Source organism: Salmo salar, chromosome ssa10 (assembly GCF_905237065.1).
Source record: "Salmo salar chromosome ssa10, Ssal_v3.1, whole genome shotgun sequence".
Taxonomy (NCBI): Eukaryota; Metazoa; Chordata; class Actinopteri; order Salmoniformes; family Salmonidae; genus Salmo; species Salmo salar.
In genome coordinates this window covers 84,261,118-84,282,414 of record NC_059451.1, presented here as the reverse complement: position 1 = coordinate 84,282,414, position 21,297 = coordinate 84,261,118, and the positions used below count along the sequence as shown (strand labels likewise).

At 42.4% G+C, this 21,297-nt stretch overlaps 2 protein-coding genes and 1 pseudogene across 5 annotated transcripts in view; 1 reads left to right on the top strand and 2 right to left on the bottom strand.

Moving 5' to 3' along the window:
• The window catches only part of vps9d1 (VPS9 domain containing 1), a 30,240-nt gene extending 25,690 nt beyond the window's left edge, over nucleotides 1-4,550 (bottom strand). For both annotated transcript variants that reach the window (XM_014124301.2, XM_014124302.2), the window contains exon 1: nucleotides 4,116-4,550. In XM_014124301.2, the coding sequence (XP_013979776.1) occupies nucleotides 4,116-4,187 (72 nt within the window). In that variant the 5' untranslated portion in view covers nucleotides 4,188-4,550. The remainder of the gene's footprint in view (nucleotides 1-4,115) is intronic.
• Nucleotides 4,551-4,583: 33 nt separating this feature from the next.
• On the top strand, nucleotides 4,584-7,723 carry LOC106560945 (zinc finger protein 473 homolog; annotated as a pseudogene).
• A 1,289-nt stretch (nucleotides 7,724-9,012) lies between these two features.
• Nucleotides 9,013-21,297, bottom strand: part of LOC106560897 (FA complementation group A) — a 33,952-nt gene continuing 21,667 nt past the window's right edge. For 2 of the 3 annotated variants that reach the window (XM_014124304.2, XM_045688160.1), the window contains exons 29-42: nucleotides 15,391-15,522; nucleotides 15,203-15,281; nucleotides 14,889-15,049; nucleotides 13,023-13,128; nucleotides 12,775-12,834; nucleotides 12,569-12,673; nucleotides 12,352-12,467; nucleotides 12,059-12,209; nucleotides 11,539-11,601; nucleotides 10,377-10,479; nucleotides 10,187-10,262; nucleotides 9,953-10,103; nucleotides 9,747-9,860; nucleotides 9,013-9,480 (exon numbers count right to left, since the gene is read on the bottom strand). In XM_014124304.2, coding sequence (XP_013979779.1) covers nucleotides 9,382-9,480; nucleotides 9,747-9,860; nucleotides 9,953-10,103; nucleotides 10,187-10,262; nucleotides 10,377-10,479; nucleotides 11,539-11,601; nucleotides 12,059-12,209; nucleotides 12,352-12,467; nucleotides 12,569-12,673; nucleotides 12,775-12,834; nucleotides 13,023-13,128; nucleotides 14,889-15,049; nucleotides 15,203-15,281; nucleotides 15,391-15,522 — 1,516 coding nt within the window. In that variant the 3' untranslated portion in view covers nucleotides 9,013-9,381. The remainder of the gene's footprint in view (nucleotides 9,481-9,746; nucleotides 9,861-9,952; nucleotides 10,104-10,186; nucleotides 10,263-10,376; nucleotides 10,480-11,538; nucleotides 11,602-12,058; nucleotides 12,210-12,351; nucleotides 12,468-12,568; nucleotides 12,674-12,774; nucleotides 12,835-13,022; nucleotides 13,129-14,888; nucleotides 15,050-15,202; nucleotides 15,282-15,390; nucleotides 15,523-21,297) is intronic. The other variant, XM_045688159.1, reaches the window with a different exon arrangement.

Sequence of the window (21,297 nt, the reverse complement as noted above, 5' to 3'; positions counted from 1 at the left end):
CTGTCTTCCATCTGTTTTCCATAAACAAGTGCTGGAACATGGAAATATGGCCGTGCTGGGAACCCTAACCATATAAAGGTGTGTAGTAATTTTTTTACATAAATTTTCGATGATAAAAGATACGTTCCTTATGTTTCCAAACTGTTGGCGCAAATGATGAGTGGCCAGGCACGACTCCAACACCATCATTAAGTTTGCTGACGACACAACAGTGGTAGGCCTGATCCCCGTCAACGATGAGACCTGGCAGTGTGGTGCCAGGACAACAACCTCTCTCAATGTGAGCAAGACAAAGGAGCTGATTGTGGACTATAGGAAAAGAAGGGCCGTACAGGCCCCCATTAACATCGACGGGACTGAGCGGGTCGAGCGTGTCAAATTCCTTGGTGTCCACATCACCAACAAACTATCATGGTCCAAACACACCAAGACAGTTGTGAAGAGAACACGACAACACCTTTTCCCCCTCAGGAGACTGAAAAGATTTGGCATGGGTCCCCAGATCCTCAAAACGTTGTACAGATTCACCATCGAGAGCATCCTGACCGGTTGCATCACCGCCTGGTATAGCAACTGCTCGGCATCTGACCGTAAGGCGCTACAGAGGATAGTGCGTACGGCCCAGTACATCACTGTCAAAGACTCAAGTCACCCAAGTCATAGACTGTTCTTTCTGCTACCACACGGCAAGCGGAACCGGAGTGCCAAGTCTAGGACCAGAAGGCTCCTTAACAGCTTCTACCCCCAAGCCATAAGACTGCTGAACAATTAATCCACCCGGACTATTTACATTTTATCCACACTGATCCATAGAAAAAAACTGAAATACTGCTCTTTTTACTGGAAAACTGCCCTTTTCGTCCTCATGCTAGCTAGCAGTAGCCACCACAGCCAATCAGCTCCTTTGTCGTGGTACGCGATGTGCCATTCCATAACGGCTGTTGTGGCTAATGCTAGCTTGCATGAGGATGAAAATGGAAGTTTTCCCGGAAAACTAGCAGTATTTCAATCTTCTCGATAGAGCAGTGTGGATAAAGGTCAAATTTGGAGTACAGTGGCATACAGGGTTGGGTAGGTTACTTTCTAAATGTAATCTGTTCCAGTTACCTGTCCAAAATTGTAATTATTCAATAACGTAAATGTTAATTTGGGTAATCCAAAACTTCTGATTACTTTTCGAGGCATTAGAAGAATACAAAAATGTATGTTACCAATTGAACAACATTTATTGCAGGATAAATCAATGTTAGAGTTCACATAGCTGGCTATAAATGGATGTTGCATTTTACTTTATGGGGTAGTTATGTAGGCTTCTTCTAACCCATTGCTTTCTACTACAGAAAATAATACAATTAGGTTTTATCTTTATCAAACGTTATTTGTCACATGGACGAATACAACAGGTGTAGACCTTACAGTGAAATGCTTAATTACAATTCCTTAACAAACAACGCAGTTAAGAAAATACCCCCCCCCAAAAAAAGAAGAGCTAAGAAAAACAAATAATTCAAGAGCAGCAGTAAATAACAATAGAGGGCTATATACAGGGGGTACCTGTACATTACATTAAAAACCCATGTCTGTCAGATTTCCAGTCATTCCAATTAATGTAATACCCCTTGACCTTCAAGAATAGGACTTGGAAATATGCATGTAAAGTACCAATAAAAAGTTTGGACACAACTACTCATTCAAGGGTTTTTCTTTATTTTCACATTGTAGAATAATAGTGAAACTGAAATTACACATCATATAGTAACCAAAAAAAAGTGTTAAAGAAAATATATTTTAAATTTGAGTTTCTTCAAAGTAGACACCCTTTGCCTTGACAGTTTTTCACACTCTTGGCATTCTCTCAACCAGCTTCATGAGGTAGTCACCTGGAATGCATTTCAATGAACAGGTGTGCCTTGTTAAAAGTTCATTTGTGGAATTTATTTCCTTCTTAATGTGTTTGAGCCAATCAGTTGTGTTGTGACAAGGTAGGGGTGGTATACAGAAGATATCCCCACAGAAAAGGAAGACCCAGAGTTACCTCTGCTGCAGAGGATAAGTTCATTAGAGTTAACTGCACCTCAGATTGCAGCCCAAATAAATGCTTAACAGAGTTATCTCAACATCAACTGTTCAGAGGAGACTGTGTGAATCAGGCCTTCATGGTCAAATTTCTGAAAAGAAACCACTACAAAGGACACCAATAACAAGAGATTTTCTTGGGCCAAGAAACACAAGCAATTGACATTAGACCGGTAGAAATATGTCCTTTGGTCTGATGAGTCCAAATTGGAGAGTTTTGCTTCCAACCGACGTGTCTTCGTGAGAAGCAGAGTAGGTGAACGGATGATCTCCACGTGTGGTTCCCACCGTGAAGCATGGAGGAGGTATGGTGGTGCTTTGCTGGTGACACTTATTTACAATTCAAGGCACACTTAACAAGCATGGCTACCACAGCATTCTGCAGCGATACGCCATCTCTTCTGGTTTGCGCTTAGTGGGACTATCATTTGTTTTTCAACTGGACAATGACCCAACACACCTCCAGGCTGTGTAAGGGCTATTTGACCAAGGGGAGTGATGGAGTGCTGCATCAGATGACCTGGCTTCTACAATCACCCGACCTCAACCCAATTGAGATGGTTTGGGATGAGTTGGACCGCAGAGTGAAGGAAAAGCAGCCAACAAGTGCTCAGCATATGTGCGAACTCCTTCAAGACTGTTGGAAAAGCATTCCAGGTGAAGCTGGTTGAGAGAATGCCAAGAGGGTGCAAAGCTGTCATCAAGGGTGGCTACTTTGAAGAATCTCAAATATACTACATGATTCCATGTGTTATTTCATAGTTTTGATGTCTACTATGTAGAAAATAGTAAAATAAAGAAAAACCCTTTAATGAGTAGGTGTGTCCAAACTTTTGACTGGTACTATGTCTATTAGCAAAATAGTTTTAACAGAGCGGAACTCCCTCAAACTTGCTGCAAGAGGTCATTTTTTATTGGATGTTCGTTTGTCGCAAAAACAATGATTGATAGGCAGCTTTAATTTCTGCAATTCAACCATTATTAGTTAAAAATACCCATTTATGAACAGCCATCCACAACAATCTGTAAGGCGCAAATAGCTAAACGAAAGATCAGCAGTGTGATTCACATCAATGCGCTATGCATTGACTGTAGGCTACACCCCTGTCATTGGAATACCTACCTCGGACTGTAGCCTACAAAAGGATATTCCTGCCCTTTTCCCACAATCCATAAAACGCATTTGGTGTGTAATCATAGTGGTCTCTGATTTGTGGTCATCCTCGCTAAGGCGGAACAAGTATTTTTTTCTCGAGGGCGGCAGGTGGTTAGAGTGTTGGGCCAGTAACCAAAAGGTTGCTAGATCAAATCCCCGAGCTGATAAAGTAAAAATATGTCATTCTGCCCCTGAACAAGGCAGTTAACCCACTGTTCCTAGGCCGTCATTGTAAATAAGAATTTGTTCTTAACTGACTTGCCTTGTTAAATAAAGGTTAAATAAAATAAAAAGTATAATATTTTTTCAAAAGTATCTGTAATCTGATTACAGGTGTTTTAATGTAACCACAATTGCATTTCCGACCCCAGTGCAGCTAGGTCTAAACAAGCATAAATCTAGGGTCAGGCATTCTAAACATCTAGAATGGGCAACACTAGTGTAATACACCCGCGTTGCTAAAAGCACCCATCTGTTATCCGACGCATCAGATTACACATACATTTTAAGATAAAACGTTGCACATGTATAATACTACAACGATGGCATAGCCTAAACGGAAAAAAACCTCTGATAATACTTTTATTTCCCTTTTGACCCACATTTTAATCCCATGGACAATCAGGGAAATCTAGAATATAAAAAAGTTACTTAAACACAAGCAGGAACAAATGGGAAGTTCCTGCAAATGCAGGAATGCCCACAAGCAAGAAACCTCCGAATTTAAGGCCGCAATCACACACTATAGACTGCAGCTGGCATCGGATAGCCCCGCCTATTTTGTGGATTGTTTACATCAACGATAAAGCATATATCTCCTGGCTATATAACTCGTTTGCCACTGAAATTGTAACTCTATTGATATATATATACATTATAATACCTTTTGTCGGTTCCCCGCGTCCAGCTGTATAGCCACTTGAGCCATTTTCATGGCATTTTGAAGGGGCTTCATTGCAACGCAGCGCCAACTGCGGCCAATCAATGTTCCGGATATGCACTCTGAAGTCTGGTGGTTCTTTGATGTTTATTATTTTCGTACTACTTCCGGGTTTTGTTGTTTAAAATATAAACCGTTACCAGTTCGTGCTTAACGATATTTTACTAAACCACCAACGAAGTGGTTAAACTACATATGACTGATAGAATTTGAGGCGAATAGTGTTCTGCTCATTGGAAGTCGCAGCTGCAGCTTTCAAGCCAACTTTGGTAATAAACAGCTTTATGAATAGCTCCCATTTAAGGCTCAAGTTACTTTGAAAGCTACTGCCACATTATATTGATATGATTTTCCTTTAGGATCCTCCCTATTCTCTCAGGACTGTGTTATGAAGAAGAGAGTGAGGCGAGCGCGGTTTTCCGATGTGGCAGCAGGACAGAGAAGCCAGACAGTTAGTTGCGGGGGTCAAGAAATATGTTGGGCGGCGAGGAAGAACCAATAATAATGCTGCAAAGATAACTTCACCATCAGTGACAGATCTGCAATATTACAATTGAACACAGCAGTGTCAGCTGTGGCGACAGAAGGGAATGAGCGTCCACAGCATAGATCAAATAAATCTTGTGAGTCCCCTTCAAAATTCTTGACAAGCAGTCTAGATTTTGAGGTCAATGATAGGTTGTTGTCAGGTGTTTTACCTCCATAAGGTAAAGTATCAGCTGTTAAACGTTCTCAAATGCAACCTACTTCCTTGACTGATCCTACAGGTATGGGCAGACTCAGCACTGCATTCTGTCATGGAAAGTTCTCACCTCGGGGGCTGCAGCATGCCTTCGACAAGTGGCCAGGGAAACTGTTTTTATACATAGACTTTCAGGGCATAGTTGGAGTGCCACTGAACCGTGATCCACGTCACTCAGTTTGTCTGCAAGACCTGCCACACAAAATGATTCAAGTGCCACACAATATGCTCATATTTATGCAGAGGGTTAACATCTTGCCCTCTGTGAATGTGCACACCAGAGACAGGTGATAAAAACGGCAAGCAACTGTAATGTCACAATGTAGAGAGCAGCGATTGCAAAACTACGAGGGTCAGCAATGAGCCAGTCTGCAAATCTGGCCCCAAACAGCAGTGAAACCATAACATGATATTGATTTTGGTTTCAGGAAGAGTTCAGAGGGCTCTCAATGAACGGTGGATCCCATCTTGTTGTGTAAGTGGATACATTCCATCAGGACAAGATGATTACCAGATTTTGATAGGCAGATATGGTTTTCATGGTTATAACCACTGTTACCAATTGTACCATTTCTTTTACCTTCAACCTGACAACCACCTCTCCTTTACCAGCACCCTCCATCCCCTCCTTCCCAAGTGTCTCCACAGCCTGGTGTCCTGGGCCCACCACCATGCAGAGGACTGCCGCTCTTGCCCTGACCTGAAAGAAGTGCTGGAGAGGCAGTGCTGGGGCTCAGTAAGTGCCGTCTGGGGGTGTGTGGATGGACATAGTTACGGAATGGGGACACAGACCACAAAGCCCAGAGCAAACCCTGAACACATTGAGAGGGATCCCCTACTGGAAGGTGAACAATGAAAAACATGGTTCAAGTTATACAGTGATGGAAAGTTAAGATTGGTTAAACTATAGGCTGTTGTGTCAAATCTTAGGAACGTGTCCAGCGAGGATGAGTTAGAAGAGAAAAGGAAAAGTGTATCCTCTGAATTATTTGAGCCATATCTAGAGAAGTAGTGAGTGGATTAATGTGGGTTCTAGCCAGAGGCGACATGCCCATAGCGGGCACAGGGTCACGTGCCCCTTCAGATTTGTCCTGATTAAAAATAATTGTTGTTTCTCTGTAATACTACTAGCCACCTAGCAATTTTATGAAGCTGACTTGAGCTAGCCCAGATAGGTTCCCAACCTCATAACTAGCTACCAAGAAGCCATTTCAGTCTATCAATCAAGTTTGAGTAGCTAGCTTGTCTTAACTGGCATGGCTGCTGGCAAGGTTGGTAGACTAGAAAAGCAAGCAATAGCTAAATGTACTGAATAAGACTGACATTCCTTTCAATCTTTTACCCAGAATTTAGCAGAGAAGCATATATATATATATATTTTTTTAACCAGGGTGGAGGATACAGACAGCTCAAGAGGTATGCTTAGATATGCAGATAAATATACATGTTTCGTTACAAAGAATTAAGCATAATGATGATTATGACTCTAGATTGCAGGAAAAAGCTGTTTTAAAAATGCTAAATTCTCCAAACACCACCCCCCCAGCCATCCAAGTACTTTGTGCCCCCCGCAGATTTTTGGGGTGCATGATGCCCTGGTTCTATCTATTTTGCATATCAAACCAAAATAACACATCAGTGGACAGAAAGATCTCTTATTACTAGCGGAAAAAGGGCATCGTGGCTTTGATATCTTCAGTGTTTTCTTCCTTTTCCCATGCCTTGCAGAATTGCTTCCCCGAAGAAGAGAACCAGAATAAAAGTAGCAATTGAAATTAGGTGTAGTATCCATGTTTGTTTTTGGTTGTCAGAGAGGAGCTGCCCAATATCTACAAATGTCCATACCCAGGCTGCTTATCTGTTTAATTTTTTTTTTTTTAAAGGAGCGGAGGGCATTAAGGTCAGATTCAAGTCCTCCTTACAGCACTGTTTATCCTCTTATGACAATGAACATGTCTGTTGGTATATTACCGTTTTGTGAGTGCGGTTTTGTCTCTGGGGTACAGAAACACATTAAGGAGCACTATGAAGAGGTCTGCGAGCAGCCCTGCCCTCACCATTGGCTGCAACAAGGTCTTCATGATTGACCGCTACCTGCAGCGACACGTCCAACTCATTCACACAGGTAGGTTTGGACTGGACAGCGCTTTTACTGGAGACAGAGAGATGTCTGTCCCAAAGGGTACCCTAGTTCTATATTGTGCACTACTTTAGAAAGCCTGATTGGTCGCCTGATCAAAAGTAATGCACTATAAAGGGAATAGGTTGCCATTTGGGATGCTGTCAGAGTGTGTTGGTATTAAGTTAGACCATTATCCTTTTTATAGAGTTGGGGAACTACATCTGTGACCAATGTGGTCAGACCTTTAAGCAGAGGAAACACCTGTCTGCACCAGATGCGCCACTCGGGGGTCAAGCCACTACAGGGGGAGATTAAGCTCATATCAGGAGGCAAGGTTCTGCTGATTTGTGTTGTGAGGGGCTCAAGCACTGGTGAGTCTGTCAGGAGTTAGCCAAGTCTTTGATTATGTGGTATGATTTGGGTGAGTCTGTAATAATGGAAGGGATGGATAGGGGCACAAGAATTCAAGCTTGTATTTGGCACCCTCACTAAGCCTTTTTGTCTTTACTTTAAGATGACCAAACAAGGCAGAGGCTGATCTGGAATTTGCATGTGAACTGTGTGGGGAGCGCTTTGAGAAGGCCCCCAACCTCAACGGCCACGGTGCATCCCCTCACAGCTGTCAGAGGAAACATTGACAGCCCCTCCAACAACCAACATATGGACCATCAGAGACTGGGGAACTGAACCCATACACCGGTTGATAGACTTGATTAGGTCCGTGACCGACAAGGAGCTGCGATGAACACAACGTCCCTTGAGCCTCTATATAAGGAGTCTGGTATAGAATGGTCATGGGTACAGTGACTAATTGAACAGGACATGGAATCACTGGTCACTTTAAATGGAACACTAGTCACTTTTAATGTTTATACTGTTGTACTCATTTCAATTGTATATACTGTATTCTAGTCTGCCACTCACAGTGCTCATCCTAATTTATATATTTCTTAATTCCATTATTTTACTTTTAGATGTGTGTGTATTGAAGTCTTAGATACTACTGCACTGTTGGAGCTAGGAACACAAGCATTTCACTACACCCACAATAACATCAGCTAAATATGTGTGACCAATAACATTTGATTTGACTTGTACAGTTCATGCTCTAAACCAGGAATAGGCAACTGACTGGGGCCACAGAACAATATGAACTCAGTGGTGTAAAGTACTACTTTAGTAGTTTTTGGGGGGTATCTGTACTTTACTATTTATATTTGACAACTTTTACTTCACTACATTCCTAAATAAAATAATGTACTTTTTACTCGACTCCCAAAAGTACTTGTTACATTTTGAATGCCATCTGGTTTATTTGTACTTTTACATATTTAAAACCAAATACTTGTATTTTACTGGGTGACTGACTTGAGTCATTTTCTATTAAAAGGTATCTTTACTTTTACTCAAATATGAGAATTGGATACCTTTTCCACCACTGCTCATGAGGGGCCGCAGTGACTCGTAGGTCTGCCTACCCACACCCATACATGCAAAAATTAGAAGTTTTAATTTTGTGCATTTCTACATGTTTTGCCATGGGGCGTAGAGAAAAATGTTCTGTTTTACAGCTTATTTCCTGCAATTCCACCTATTTTGCCATAGGGTTGAGAGAAACTTTTGCAGTTTTGAAATATCTGAGTGAGCAACAAAATCAACAGTGGCCCCCCGGTCGGTAATTCGACCATGATAACCACACATTTAGACTGTGCTGGCCGCTAGACCATTTTATTTTTTGCTGACATGGGCTAATTGTGTGACTGGCTGTGACTGACATAACTAGAGAAACTGCTGATGCACAACCAAATTACAAAATTGCACCTTGTGTATAATACTATTCTAACTCTCAGTATGTTGAGACCCCAACAGTTCCTAAAAATGGGGGGGGGGGGGTTCACCACTTTCCCCATACCTGCTCTAAACCCACAGCATACTTGATAGTGGAAAATGAATGATGAGAAAGTGTAGATCAATGCTTTTTTTAAATTAAGATATTTGATGGAAGTTTATTCCTTACAACATTCATAAGGGCTGGTGAAACTTAAACAGCTATACAAGTGATCAGGCTCTTCTGTGTACATGTATCTTCTACAATGCTGAATATACACTGCGCTCCCAAAACCACAATCCCTTCCACACACAGACAGAATTAAAATACAACTGCCAACCACATAAACCTAAAGGCAACATTATAATGTAGCTATCCAAGTATATTCTTCATTGGAGGACAAAGACCAAGTCCTCTCGCACCCATACTAATCATTTTTATATATTTTGTTCATGAAGGAAGCCAAGTTAGTGTCATTAACAGTCCATGGTGTGCCTGTAGCCCCATATCCATCCATTCACAGGAAGTCCAGCTCTGGGCTGAGGCTGGAAGAGCTGAGGTGAAAGACCAGAGCTGCTGCCACCTCCGGGTCCAGATCAACACATAAGGCCTCCAGCTAGGAACAGGAGAGAGAAAGAGTCACAAGTAGGGTATTGTGTAGTTCAAAAGAATGTATCAGGATATATCATTATTTGGGGTTTTGAGAGCCATTGGTAAAAAATGGAGTCTGATGCGAGATAAAGCCCAGAAAGAAGTCATAGGCTGTAGCTGTGCGATGTTTGTGAAAATCAAATAAATGTATCATATCCATCTGATTTCAACCCAGTACTACACAGACTGAGATCAGCCTTACTCTGGGTGGTCAGTGCACAAATGTGTTACCTGGTTCAGCTGATGTTGAGACAGTGAGGTTGGGGATGTCAGAGATATAGTCTTCAGAAGGACCTGCTGGGCCCTGGTCAGAATATATGAGGGGTCCATCTGCGAGACCAAAACCTGGGTTCAGAAAAACGCCACTGTCAGTAGTTTGGTGACCACATACCAGTCAACCACAGTGCAGCTTTTTCTGCATATCAAAATAAGCTCACCTGGTCAGTCAGATGCTCGGTCACAGGGCAGGGAGTCTGGCCGTCCATAAAGAGCTTGATAAGGGAGGAGTAGCAGAGCACAGCAGTGTGGAGGAACCCTGGGACCTTCACTGTTTTCTCCAATACCTCAGAGTTAAGATGGGGGACCAGGCTGGCAGGGAAACAATACACATCTCACATATAAACAAGAAAATGGATGACAACACTAACAGTTTGACCACCAAGTAAATATACCTGTAAAAGGCTAAAGGCATCAGTCTTGTGTATTCATCTGACGTTACCACGGCCACAGGCTGGTATAGGCCTTTTTCTTGAATAGGAAAAACAAAATATTATAAAATACCAAATATAATATTACAGAGACACAAAATGGGACATATTCAAAGCCAGAGGCTACTGTAAATAAGCAAGTTATATACTGTACCAGAGCAAGGTGACTTGAATAGTAGCAGCCAGTCAGCAGAGTCCACAAGGACAGTCAGGATATCTTTACAGAGTTCCTGAGCTCTCTGTAGGCCCTTCACCCTCTATGTAGCATGTCACACAAAAGTTGTATGAAATGTTGGAATTGTGATGTTTTGTTAGCAGAAAAGTTGTTTTAGTCTGTTGAATATGTTACTGTTACACTGATGAGTATGTAGGGCTAGGACAGCGTTTCCCAAACTAGGGGTCGCCTGATTTGAAAATGGGATCGCGAGAGAAACTCTGAAATATATATTTATATATATATATATTTTTTTTAAAACACGTTTGGTTCAAAGAACCAGGGTTACGTCCCTCCAGTAGCAGCTAGATGCAGTTGTAATAAACAGAGCGGTTTCTGTTTTCTTCCTACAAATGTGACTCTATCTTTTCAACAGTTTAAGCTACAACATATGGCCCTATCAGTGAAAGATAAGACTCCCAGGAACTTGTAGCCGCGCAGGACTCAGAACAGACTGGAGAGGAAACAGAACATCAATGATGATGTTCTTTTCTACACAGAAGTTCATAAATTATTGCCTGATGATCTTCTGAACTTGCCGATGCATTTCTGTCACTTCAAACCATACTTCCTTCAGATTAAAATACTGTCAAAAGTACAGTCTGACTGATATATAATAGACTGTCATAGCCCCAATTAAAAACGTAAACATTGGCCATTGATAACAAAACTTTTTTTTACATGGTGCGGGCAACAACAAAAACAATTAAAAAATGGTGTCGTGGGCCAAAACATTTGGGAACCACTGGGCTAGGAGTTCCCATGTGCCCTAGCCAGGAACACTCCTGGCCTTAAGGTGTAGGAATGGTGTACCCCAATGGTTTCACAAGCTTCCTTCTAACGTCAGGACAGCCAAGTCCCTGCCCATCTTCCGAAAACCCACCTCTTCAGTATCTTGACTAAATCCCACAGCAACCCCCCCCTCCCACAAAAACACTTGTACTTATCTTTTCCTACTAGCACTGACTTGGCTAATAAATACTTTGAGTAAAAATGTACTTACTATGACTGTGATATGTAGTTGTATCACCTAGCTTTCTTAAGATGAATGCACTAACTGTAAGTCGCTCTGGATCAGAGCGTATGCTAAATGTAAATGTACCTGGGGCGTGAGAAAAGTTGTGAGGAGGTCAGTCACACAGAGGAACAGCAGAAACACCAGCAGCTGGGGACAAATGGCAGCACAAATTATTTGAGGTTACATGGCAGTTTCCCTGGTGTCTACTAACTAATGACAAAATGGAGTCTCGTGACAATGATCACGTCTCTAATAGAAATAGAAAGTTGGTTCCCTAATCATCTGAGTGTCTCTACTCCTGAATCATGAACAAGAAACTGTGTTTGTGTGAGGCCAAAGGTTAGTTCTGAGCATGTGAGTGTCAGTGTCTTACTAATGTGTCACAACTGCCAATACATTCCAATAATATATCCCAAGAAACCTACGTAAATGGGGATTTTTTTTCTGTGCACTTTGACCTCCTTTATGTGGTGTGAAATAGATTCTCAATTGGCGGTGTTGTGTCCTCTCCATCAAAGCTTACAAACATGGCTAGTGAACCTTTTGAACAAACATCGAGGTTAAGTTTGAAACACTTGGTGATAGGGAAGAGAAGTGTACTTACCTGACTGTGGTGCTCTGTCAGCTGTCCCAACATCTCCAGGCTTGTCCTGATGCCCTTGCCACTCCCCTGGCCTTCCCATACACAGTGCAGACAAGCTGCCAGGAGCAGGGGCGGGGCAGAGGGGACAGGGCATGACACTCCATCCTTTGAACTGCCAAGGAGACAGGACAAAGAACACAATCATTCATTGCGCAAAAAAAATTACTGAAATAAAAGTCAAAATATTTAGTAAAGGAGTATTATCAGTAAATGCTGTCTATATACACAGGCATGTATGCATGATCCTGTTTTACCTGCAGACCCACAAGTGACAATCAGCCAGGACCTGCAGCTGCTGAGGCAGGGGCTGTCCGTCAGTGAGGCGATGCCAGAGAGACACCAATACAGGGGAGAGACGGCCCCACCAGTGCTGCCCAACACACACACACAAATTACACTCAGTCGGCATCATACATTAAAACTCTCAGATTAACAAATCAGACGTGATCCTGGAAGTATAATGTACGGTACCCCGGCAGAGACGAGGAGCAGTGGACATTGAAGACTGATCAGGGACATGGCCTTGTTCACTTCTCCTGATGCACAGTCACAGCTCACACTGGCCATGAGCACAGCCTATGATAAATTATTTCATATGATAAATATCACAATTTGTTGTTAACACTGTCTACCCAGGTCTAGAGCAGTATAGTTAATAATCTGTGAGTGGAACTTACTCTTAAGAAGTGTGCTGTGAGGTGGTAGGGCAGCAGTCCAGCTGGGGAACAGCCCTTCCTCTGATACACAAAGAGATATTGTATAACGATAATGATCAAATCTGGGAAAACGCATGTATAGTAGGTGGTTTCGTCAAGATGAGAAGTGAACTATGGATTGATTCACACAGACTGTAGGTACAATACATTAGCTTGAATGAATTATTCATTAATCTAACCTCCCTCCCTCAACCCCCATTGTGGCATACCTGATACTGGTTGATATGTTCCATGAGGGTCTCACAGTCCAGAGTCCTCTTCCCTCCTCCAGTCTTCACAGTAACCAACATGACTGCAGGGAGTGCCAGTATCACCCTATGATACACAAACACACGTTTTGTTAAAGTTAATATACACACACGTTCACACTGTAGTACAGTGGATCTCTATGGTGTAGAGCAGTCCTCAGGCCCACCCAGGGTTGCATATTTTTGCTAGCTCAGCACTAACACCTAAATCAACTAATCAAGGGTTAAATCAGTTCAGTGAGTTAAGTTAGAACAAAAATATGGAATCACTGGTATAGAGTAGGGCCGTTGGAATCACTGGTATAGAGTAGGGCCGTTGGAATCACTGGTATAGAGTAGGGCCGTTGGAATCACTGGTATAGAGTAGGGCCGTTGGAATCACTGGTATAGAGTAGGGCCGTTGGAATCACTGGTATAGAGTAGGGCCGTTGGAATCACTGGTATAGAGTAGGGCCGTTGGAATCACTGGTATAGAGTAGGGCCGTTGGAATCACTGGTATAGAGTAGGGCCGTTGGAATCACTGGTATAGAGTAGGGCCGTTGGAATCACTGGTATAGAGTAGGGCCGTTGCGGTGACCATAGTGGCGGCAAGACTCATGACTATTGTGCTCATTGTGATTGATCAATTTGAAGAGAGAAGTTCAACAACAGGTTGAAACTGAGTGGAAAACATGGTAGTTGTGTACGGTATGTTGTTTCAAAGCCTAACAACGAAATGGACAGCACTTTATTTCTAAGGTGCTGATAAATTCAAAACGCCATACGCATATTAGAGCTTATAAATACACATAGGCCTATATATGAACCCCGTCCTCCAAAAAACTGAATTCAAATAATGATTGTGCCGTTATACAATACATAGCCTATCGCATATTATGCATGGCCAAAAAACCTTAAAAAAATATATTTAAGATGTCTTTGGTACATAAATTGGTCTAGCCGGGCGGCTGAGAGTTAGTCTACAATTATAGTGAATTTGTATTTGACTTTCAATAGCCTAGCAATAGGGTATTTTTTATATTTTCATACTTAATAGGCTGACACATTACCTTCAGCTACAGAAAATCTCACCACCGCATGTATCAATCTCCTCCCCTCTTTCCTGCATTCCTTTCTTCAGCACGCAGAGAGGAGCTGTCAACAGTTTATTGAAATATGTTTCCTTGTGAAAACATGTTACTATCGATGTTCCAAAACAGATATGACTTGGTTTCCCAAATTAAGCACTGGGTAGCTGCAAGGACAAGGTTGGAGAGCCCATGGCATACAGAGTTTGGGCGAAATATTGCAAGAGGCTCCATGCTCCTCAAACAGTGGTTGATGTGTGGAGTGAAATCACCAGAGTAGCTTACCCGGCATGATTGAAAAACCAACCTTCGAGAAAGCGGGCTCTAATTGCTATTCGAGTGCATACAAATTACATTTGTTTTTTCACCCTGCCCATTTGATAAATGGGCCATTCTAAATGTGACATATTAGTAAAGACGAGATTGAATTGAGAATAATCTGACGGGTGAAAATATGATCAGTTGGTGAGAGAGCAACATGTGCAGCCTGAGGAAAATAATATTCTTCTTATTTTCATACTATAAAATCATACTATAAAATAATGGCGCGGGACTTATAAGTATACCTTGTCTGCTAAATGAACAAGCCTACAGCAGGACACATAGCCAGATAACATATAGTAGGCCAACTCATATTCTGTTCTTCTGAAATACATGTTCTTCTTGTCATGTTTCTTTTGCATGAAAATGAACCGGCTGACAAAATGTCATGACCGCCAAAGCCCTAGTATAGAGGACGTGTATGTGTCAGTACATTACCTGTTCCATGTATGTAATGTTTGCTGAAGGCTAAGCTCACTGCTGATACTCTGCAGGTCAGAGGTCACAGAGCATCTATGTGAAATCAGATCCAATAGGAAATGTCCCTTATCTTGAGTCCTTTGAGAGCGACTAGTGAGCTCCATCTCATAGACAATCTCCTATAAAGACATCAAAGGACACACACACAGGAAAATCATTGCACAACATATGCAGGAAATACAAAGCATTAACAGCAATCATGTACAGAAACAAACTAACATACCAATCAATCAATCAATCAATCAATCAATCAAAAGGCCTGTGTACTGTACCTGAAGTCTGGAGAGAATGTCTGGGAGACAGGTGCCTGCCTCCGAGGGTCTGTGATCAGTGTTCTCCTGGGTCTGAGCACTAAGGACACAAAGAGAGGCGATAAAGACTAAACAACTCAACAATGTCTATTATTCAAATAATCAGGATGATCTGAGGTGCAGGAGGCCATAAGCCAAATAATGCTGACCATACTGTCTTCTGGTCCATGACAGCGTTGAGAATGTGGGAGCAGGCTGTCCTTAAGTCTCCTGCACAGCCCCCCTGGTCCACAGGAGATGGCAGGTATAGCTGCTGACACGCCCACTGCTGATACTCCTGTCTGATACACACGCAGGCTCTGTTACATACCAGTACGCAACATTATTGTTATCGATCAATAATGACAAACCTCCAGGCATTGACAACTTAGATGGAAAGCTACTGAGGATGGTAGCTGACTCTGGCCACTCCTATCTGTCATATCGTTAACCTAAGTCTAGAGGAAGGTGTTTGTCCTCAGGCCTGGAGGAAAGCCAAAGTCATTCCGCTACCCAAGAGGGGCAAAGCGGCCTTGACTGGTTCTAACAGCAAACCTTTCAGCTTGCTGCCAGCTCATAGCAAACTGTTGGAGAAAAATGGTGTTTGACCAAATACAATGCTAATTCTCTGTAAACAAATTGAGACTTTCAGCATGCTTATAGGGAAGGGCACTCAACATGTACTGCAATGACACAAATGACTGATGATTGATTGACAGAAATTGATATTAAGAAGATTGTAGGAGCGGTACTGTTAGATTTCAGTGCAGCCTTTGATGTTATTGACCATAACCGGTTATTGAGAGAGCTATAGCTTTTGAACCTCAGTCATATCGTAGATTCATATCTATCTAATAGAACTCAGAGGGTTTTCTTTAATGGAAGCTTTTCTAATGTCAAACATGTAGGGTGTGGTGTACCGCAGGGGAGCTCACTAAGCTCTCTACTCTTGTCTATTTTAACCAATGACCAGCCACTGGCATTAAACAAAGCCTTTGTGTCCATGTATGCTGATGATTCAACCATATACATACATACATGTCGGCAACCACAGTTAAGGAAGTCACTGAAACTCTTAAAAAGGAGCTGCATGGCCTCCCGAGTGGCGCAACAGTCTAAGGCACTGCATCACCGTGCTTGAGGCGTCACTACAGACCCGGGTTCAATCCCAGGCGGTGTCACAACCAGCCGTGACCTGGAGTCCCATAGGGCAGTGCACAATTGCCCAGCGCCGTCTGGGTTAGGGGAAGGTTTGGCCGGGGGGGACTTTACTTGTCTCATCATGCTCTAGCGACTCCTGGTGGTGGGCTGGGAGCCTGCGGCTTGACTTCAGCCGTCAGTTGAACAGTGTTTCCTCCGACACATTGGTGCAGCTGGCTTCCGGGTTAAGCGGGCGGATGTTAACTTTTCTAGGGTAGGGGGCAGTATTCGGAATTTTGGATGAAAAGCGTGCCCAAATTAAACTGCCTGCTACTCAGGCCTAGAAGCTAGGTTATGCATATAATTAGTAGATTTGTATAGAAAACACTCTAAAGCTTCCAAAACTGTTATAATAATGTCTGTGTATAACAGAACTGATATGGCAGGCGAAAACCTGAGGAAAATCCAACCAGGAAGTGCTATTATTTTTGAAAGGCTGTTTTTCCATTGAAAGCCTATCCACCATACAAAGACTTAGGACCCAGTTCACGGTCTCGATGGCTTCCTCTACATGTGGCCAGTCTTTAGGCATCGTTTCAGGCTTTTACTCTGAAAAATGAGGGAGATGCAGCACTTTCAATGAGTGGACAGTGGAAATTTCCAGACATGAGTCCTGCGCGTGATCGGGAACGCGTCTTTCTTGTTTCTCCTTTTCTATTGACGAAGCTTTTGTCCGATTGAAATATTATTGATTATTTATGACAAAAACAACCTGAGGATTGATTTTGAGAGCACGCATTGTGCCTTTAGATTTCTGAACTAAACGCACCAACAAAACTGAGGTTTTTGGACATAAAGAGGGACATTATCGAACAAAACAAACATTTATTGTCTAACATGGAGACCTGGGAGTGCCACCAGATGAAGATCATCAAAGGTAAGTGATTAATTTTAACGCTATTTCTAACTTTTGTGACACCTGTCCTTGGTTGGAAAATGGCTGTATGGTTGTGGCTAGGCGCTGACCTAACATAATCGCGTGGTGTGCTTTCGCAGTAAAGCCTTTTTGAAATCTGACACAGCGGTTGCATTAAGGAGAAGTTTATCTTTAATCGTATGTTAAACACTTGTATCTTTCATCAATGTTTATTATGAGTATTTCTGTAATTTGATGTGGCTCTCTGCATTTTCACCGGATGTTTGTTTGAGTCAATGATTACTGTACATAACGCGCCAATTTCAACTGAGGTTTTTGGACATAAAGATTAACTTTATAGAACAAAACACACATTTATTGTGTAACATGAAGTCCTGTGAGTGCCATCGGATGAAGATCAAAGGTTAGTGATTAATTTAATCGCTATTTCTGACTTTGGTGAGCCCTCTCCTTGGGTGGAAAATGGCTGTATGGTTTTCTGTGACTTAGGCGCTGACCTAACATAATCGCATGGTGTGCTTTCTCCGTAAAGCCTTTTTGAAATCGGACACTGTGGTTGGATTTACAAGAAGTTTATCTTTAAAATGGTGTATAATACTTGTATGTTTGAGGAATTTTAATTATGGGATTTCTGTTGTTTTGAATTTGTCGCCCTGCAATTTCACTGGCTGTTGTCGAGGTGGGAGGCTAGCACTGATACCAGAGAGGTTAAGAAGCGCGATTTGGCTGGTCATGTTTCGGAGAGTGCATGACTCGACCTGCACCTCTCCTGAGCCCGTTGGGGAGTTGCAGCAATGAGACAAGATCGTAATTGGATTGCAATTGGATATTTGTGAGAAAAAGGGTGTAAAATACAAAAATAAATAAAAGGAGCTGCAGTCAGTTTTGGAATGGGTGGCCAGTAATAAAACTGATCTGGAACATCTCTAAAACTAAAAGCATTGTATTTGGTACAAATCATTCCCTAAGCTCTAGACCTCAGCTGAATCTGGTAATGAATGGTGTGGCTGTTGAACAAGTTGAGGAGAGTAAATTACTTGGCGTTACCTTGGATTGAAGTGTAGGCAAGAGATAAAGAAATATTCCGTTATTGTTGACAAAGCTGGAACATGGAATCTGTCTGATACACAAAAGCTTGGGGAAAAATACAGAGAATGTCTAACTCATTAACAAAGACACGATGGACACAAAGTAATAAAATGAGATGAGAAATTCTTTCTTCATAATCATGATAGGACATTGCAGAGAGATAAACAGAGTGAGGGCTCTTGGTGAACAGAAAAAACTTAAAAGGCAAAATTCAACAATTACAGGAGGCAAGGGTGGCAGACTTTGCCCCCACCTGTGGACCCTTTGTTCCCTCAATCTACCCTCATGCTGAGTTGCGCAAGTATAATCAGGTTTCAAGCATCTGGTCAGCACTGCCTGGCTTTGAGTCAAAAGATTCTGACAACGGTGACAAACGATGTCTTATGCCAACCAGAACACAGGCTGTTAAAGGGAGTAAAGACAAACCCCAGGTGACAGTAATCACATGAATCAGCATCTCCAAAACAGTTGGATGAGTTGTCAAAGTCTTTGAAGCATCCACGAGATGTGGGTATGAAGGCGTGGGACCATTTTAAGCGATAAGAAACTATACAATCTACATCGTTATGATGGGTTACAGTTATTAGCCTTTGTTTTGAACAACCGTGAACATGGCGTACTTGAAGAAATGATAAAGAGAGCTGTGGGTGGTGAAGAGCAAGATGTGGCCGATGGATGGAGGGCAATACATGTTTTCCTTAAGGGTCTGACCAATTCTACCACCAATTGGGGAGAGATAACCAAATGTGTTCAAAAACCGAAAGAGCCGTTTGTTGAATTTGAAGAAAGGTTCAGAGCAGAGGCGGTTAGACACAGTGGGTTACCCATCATGGAAGATGGAGCTGCACTCAACTCCTCCAAAAATGGGGCAATCACACATCAGTTGATGCAATCCATACACAATGATTAGCGCAAAACCTTTGTTTCCACAACTACTGACTAGGAGACAAAACTACGGCGACATCATAGACAGGCTAGGAGAGACAAAACTACGGCGACATCATGTCTCGATTGGATAGAGACATCAATCAACATAATAAACCTGCTGTTATCGGAGTTGTGCAGGTTCCGAGTGAAACCAACAACATTACTCATTCAGCAGAAGAGAAACCTGTAGGCTATTATTTTAAAAAACTGGATGTGGCGGGGTTGGGATGGGGTCCCTGTCACAGAGTTATGCAGGCTACTTACGTCGCTGTGTCGATGGTGGCATCGCTTGTTCTCAACCACCATCTTACCATCAAGGGTCCACATGCTGTTCATACTCTTTTGACAATGAATCGAGCTGCACAGGTCGCAGCGGCTCGTTGGAGCAAGTGGTCGACTGTGTTGGAGGCTCCTAACATCATCATACAATGTGGCACACCATGTAATCCAGCTACTCTGATGCTTCCTACAGATACTACATTACTTGAACATGACTGCTGTGAGTTGGTTTTTGATCAACTCTGATGGGTTTACTAAAAGTCATCCATTGGAAAGGTCTGAGTATATCTTATACACAGATGGTTCAAGCATTGTGGAGGGGGGTGTGAGGAAGGCAGGCTGGGCAGTTACTACAATGGACAATGTGATAGTGACAGGCATGTTACCTGCAGGAACATCAGCACAGGTAGCGGAATTGGTGGCTTTGACAGAAGCATGTAAACAGGCTGAAGTAAAAAACAGCTAATATCTACACAGACTCAAGGTATGCTATCGGCGTTACCCATGATTTTGGAAAAATATGGAAAAACAGAGGATTCATGACATCACTGGGAGCTCCTGTGAAGAATGGACCAGAGGTGATGGCTCTACTGAATGCTCTCCAGTTACCTGGACAAGTTCGATCTTGAAAATGAAAGCACATGGGAAAAAAATCTGTACAGACGAGAGTAAAGGTTATGACCTGGCTGACAGAGCTGCCAAGACGGCTGCCAAGAGAACACATCTGTCACCTAAACCGATTAGGAAATACACCTTGGATACATTGTAACACATTAGAGACATGCAAAGCAGAGCTCCAAAAGATGAAGTGTGGTAATGGATGGCTGCAGGATGCAAACTCAACCAAGGTGTGTGGAAATACAACCTGAGATGTGTAGCGCCAAATGCACTCTTACCCTACCCATAAGACATCTACAGCTTGACTACATCACTCTGCCCAAATGTAAAGGAAAGGAAGATGTTCTGGTCGTTGTTGATTGTTTCTCACGATGGGTTGAAGCCTACCTTACTAAGAAAGGATGGGTGATGGCAAAACAAATATTTAACAGACACATCAGGGCCAAAATGGGAAGGTCCTTGTCAAGTTTTGCTCATAACGAGGTCAGCAGGGAAAATCACAATGGATACATGTCACTCATTGCAAGCTTTTCCATTTTGATGACAAAGCAGAGCCTGGAGAATAAAGAGCTGATTGATTAGCAGTCGGGGGCCAATCTCGGTTGAAGAAGCATAGTAAGATGATCAGAACCTGATAAGCGTCTATGTTGTACACCGCAGTTGTCATTAGAGATCGACTGATTAGGGGTGATTTATTAGTCTCGATTTCAAGTTTTCATAACAAAATCGGTAATCTGCCTTTTTGGACACCGATTACATTACAATCCACGAGGAAACTGCGTGGCAGGCTGACCTCCTGTTACGCAAGTGCAGCGTCAAAAGGATCTTGTGGCTGCAAGAAGCCAAGGTAAGTTGCTAGTGTAGTAGGATGTCCCTTGGGGGTATCCGTACCTATGTATGACATGCGAGGGTTAGGTTAATAAACAGGCTGGAGCTAGAACCTCGTTGTTGTGCCTCCTTATTTTAGATCATACTACATGGTGCCAGAAGTGATTTTAAAATTCACATAAACGTGAAGGACGTACCAAGTAAATCATACATTCAGGCTGTTTCAAAGCAGGGAGGGCACATTGTTGGAGATAAAACA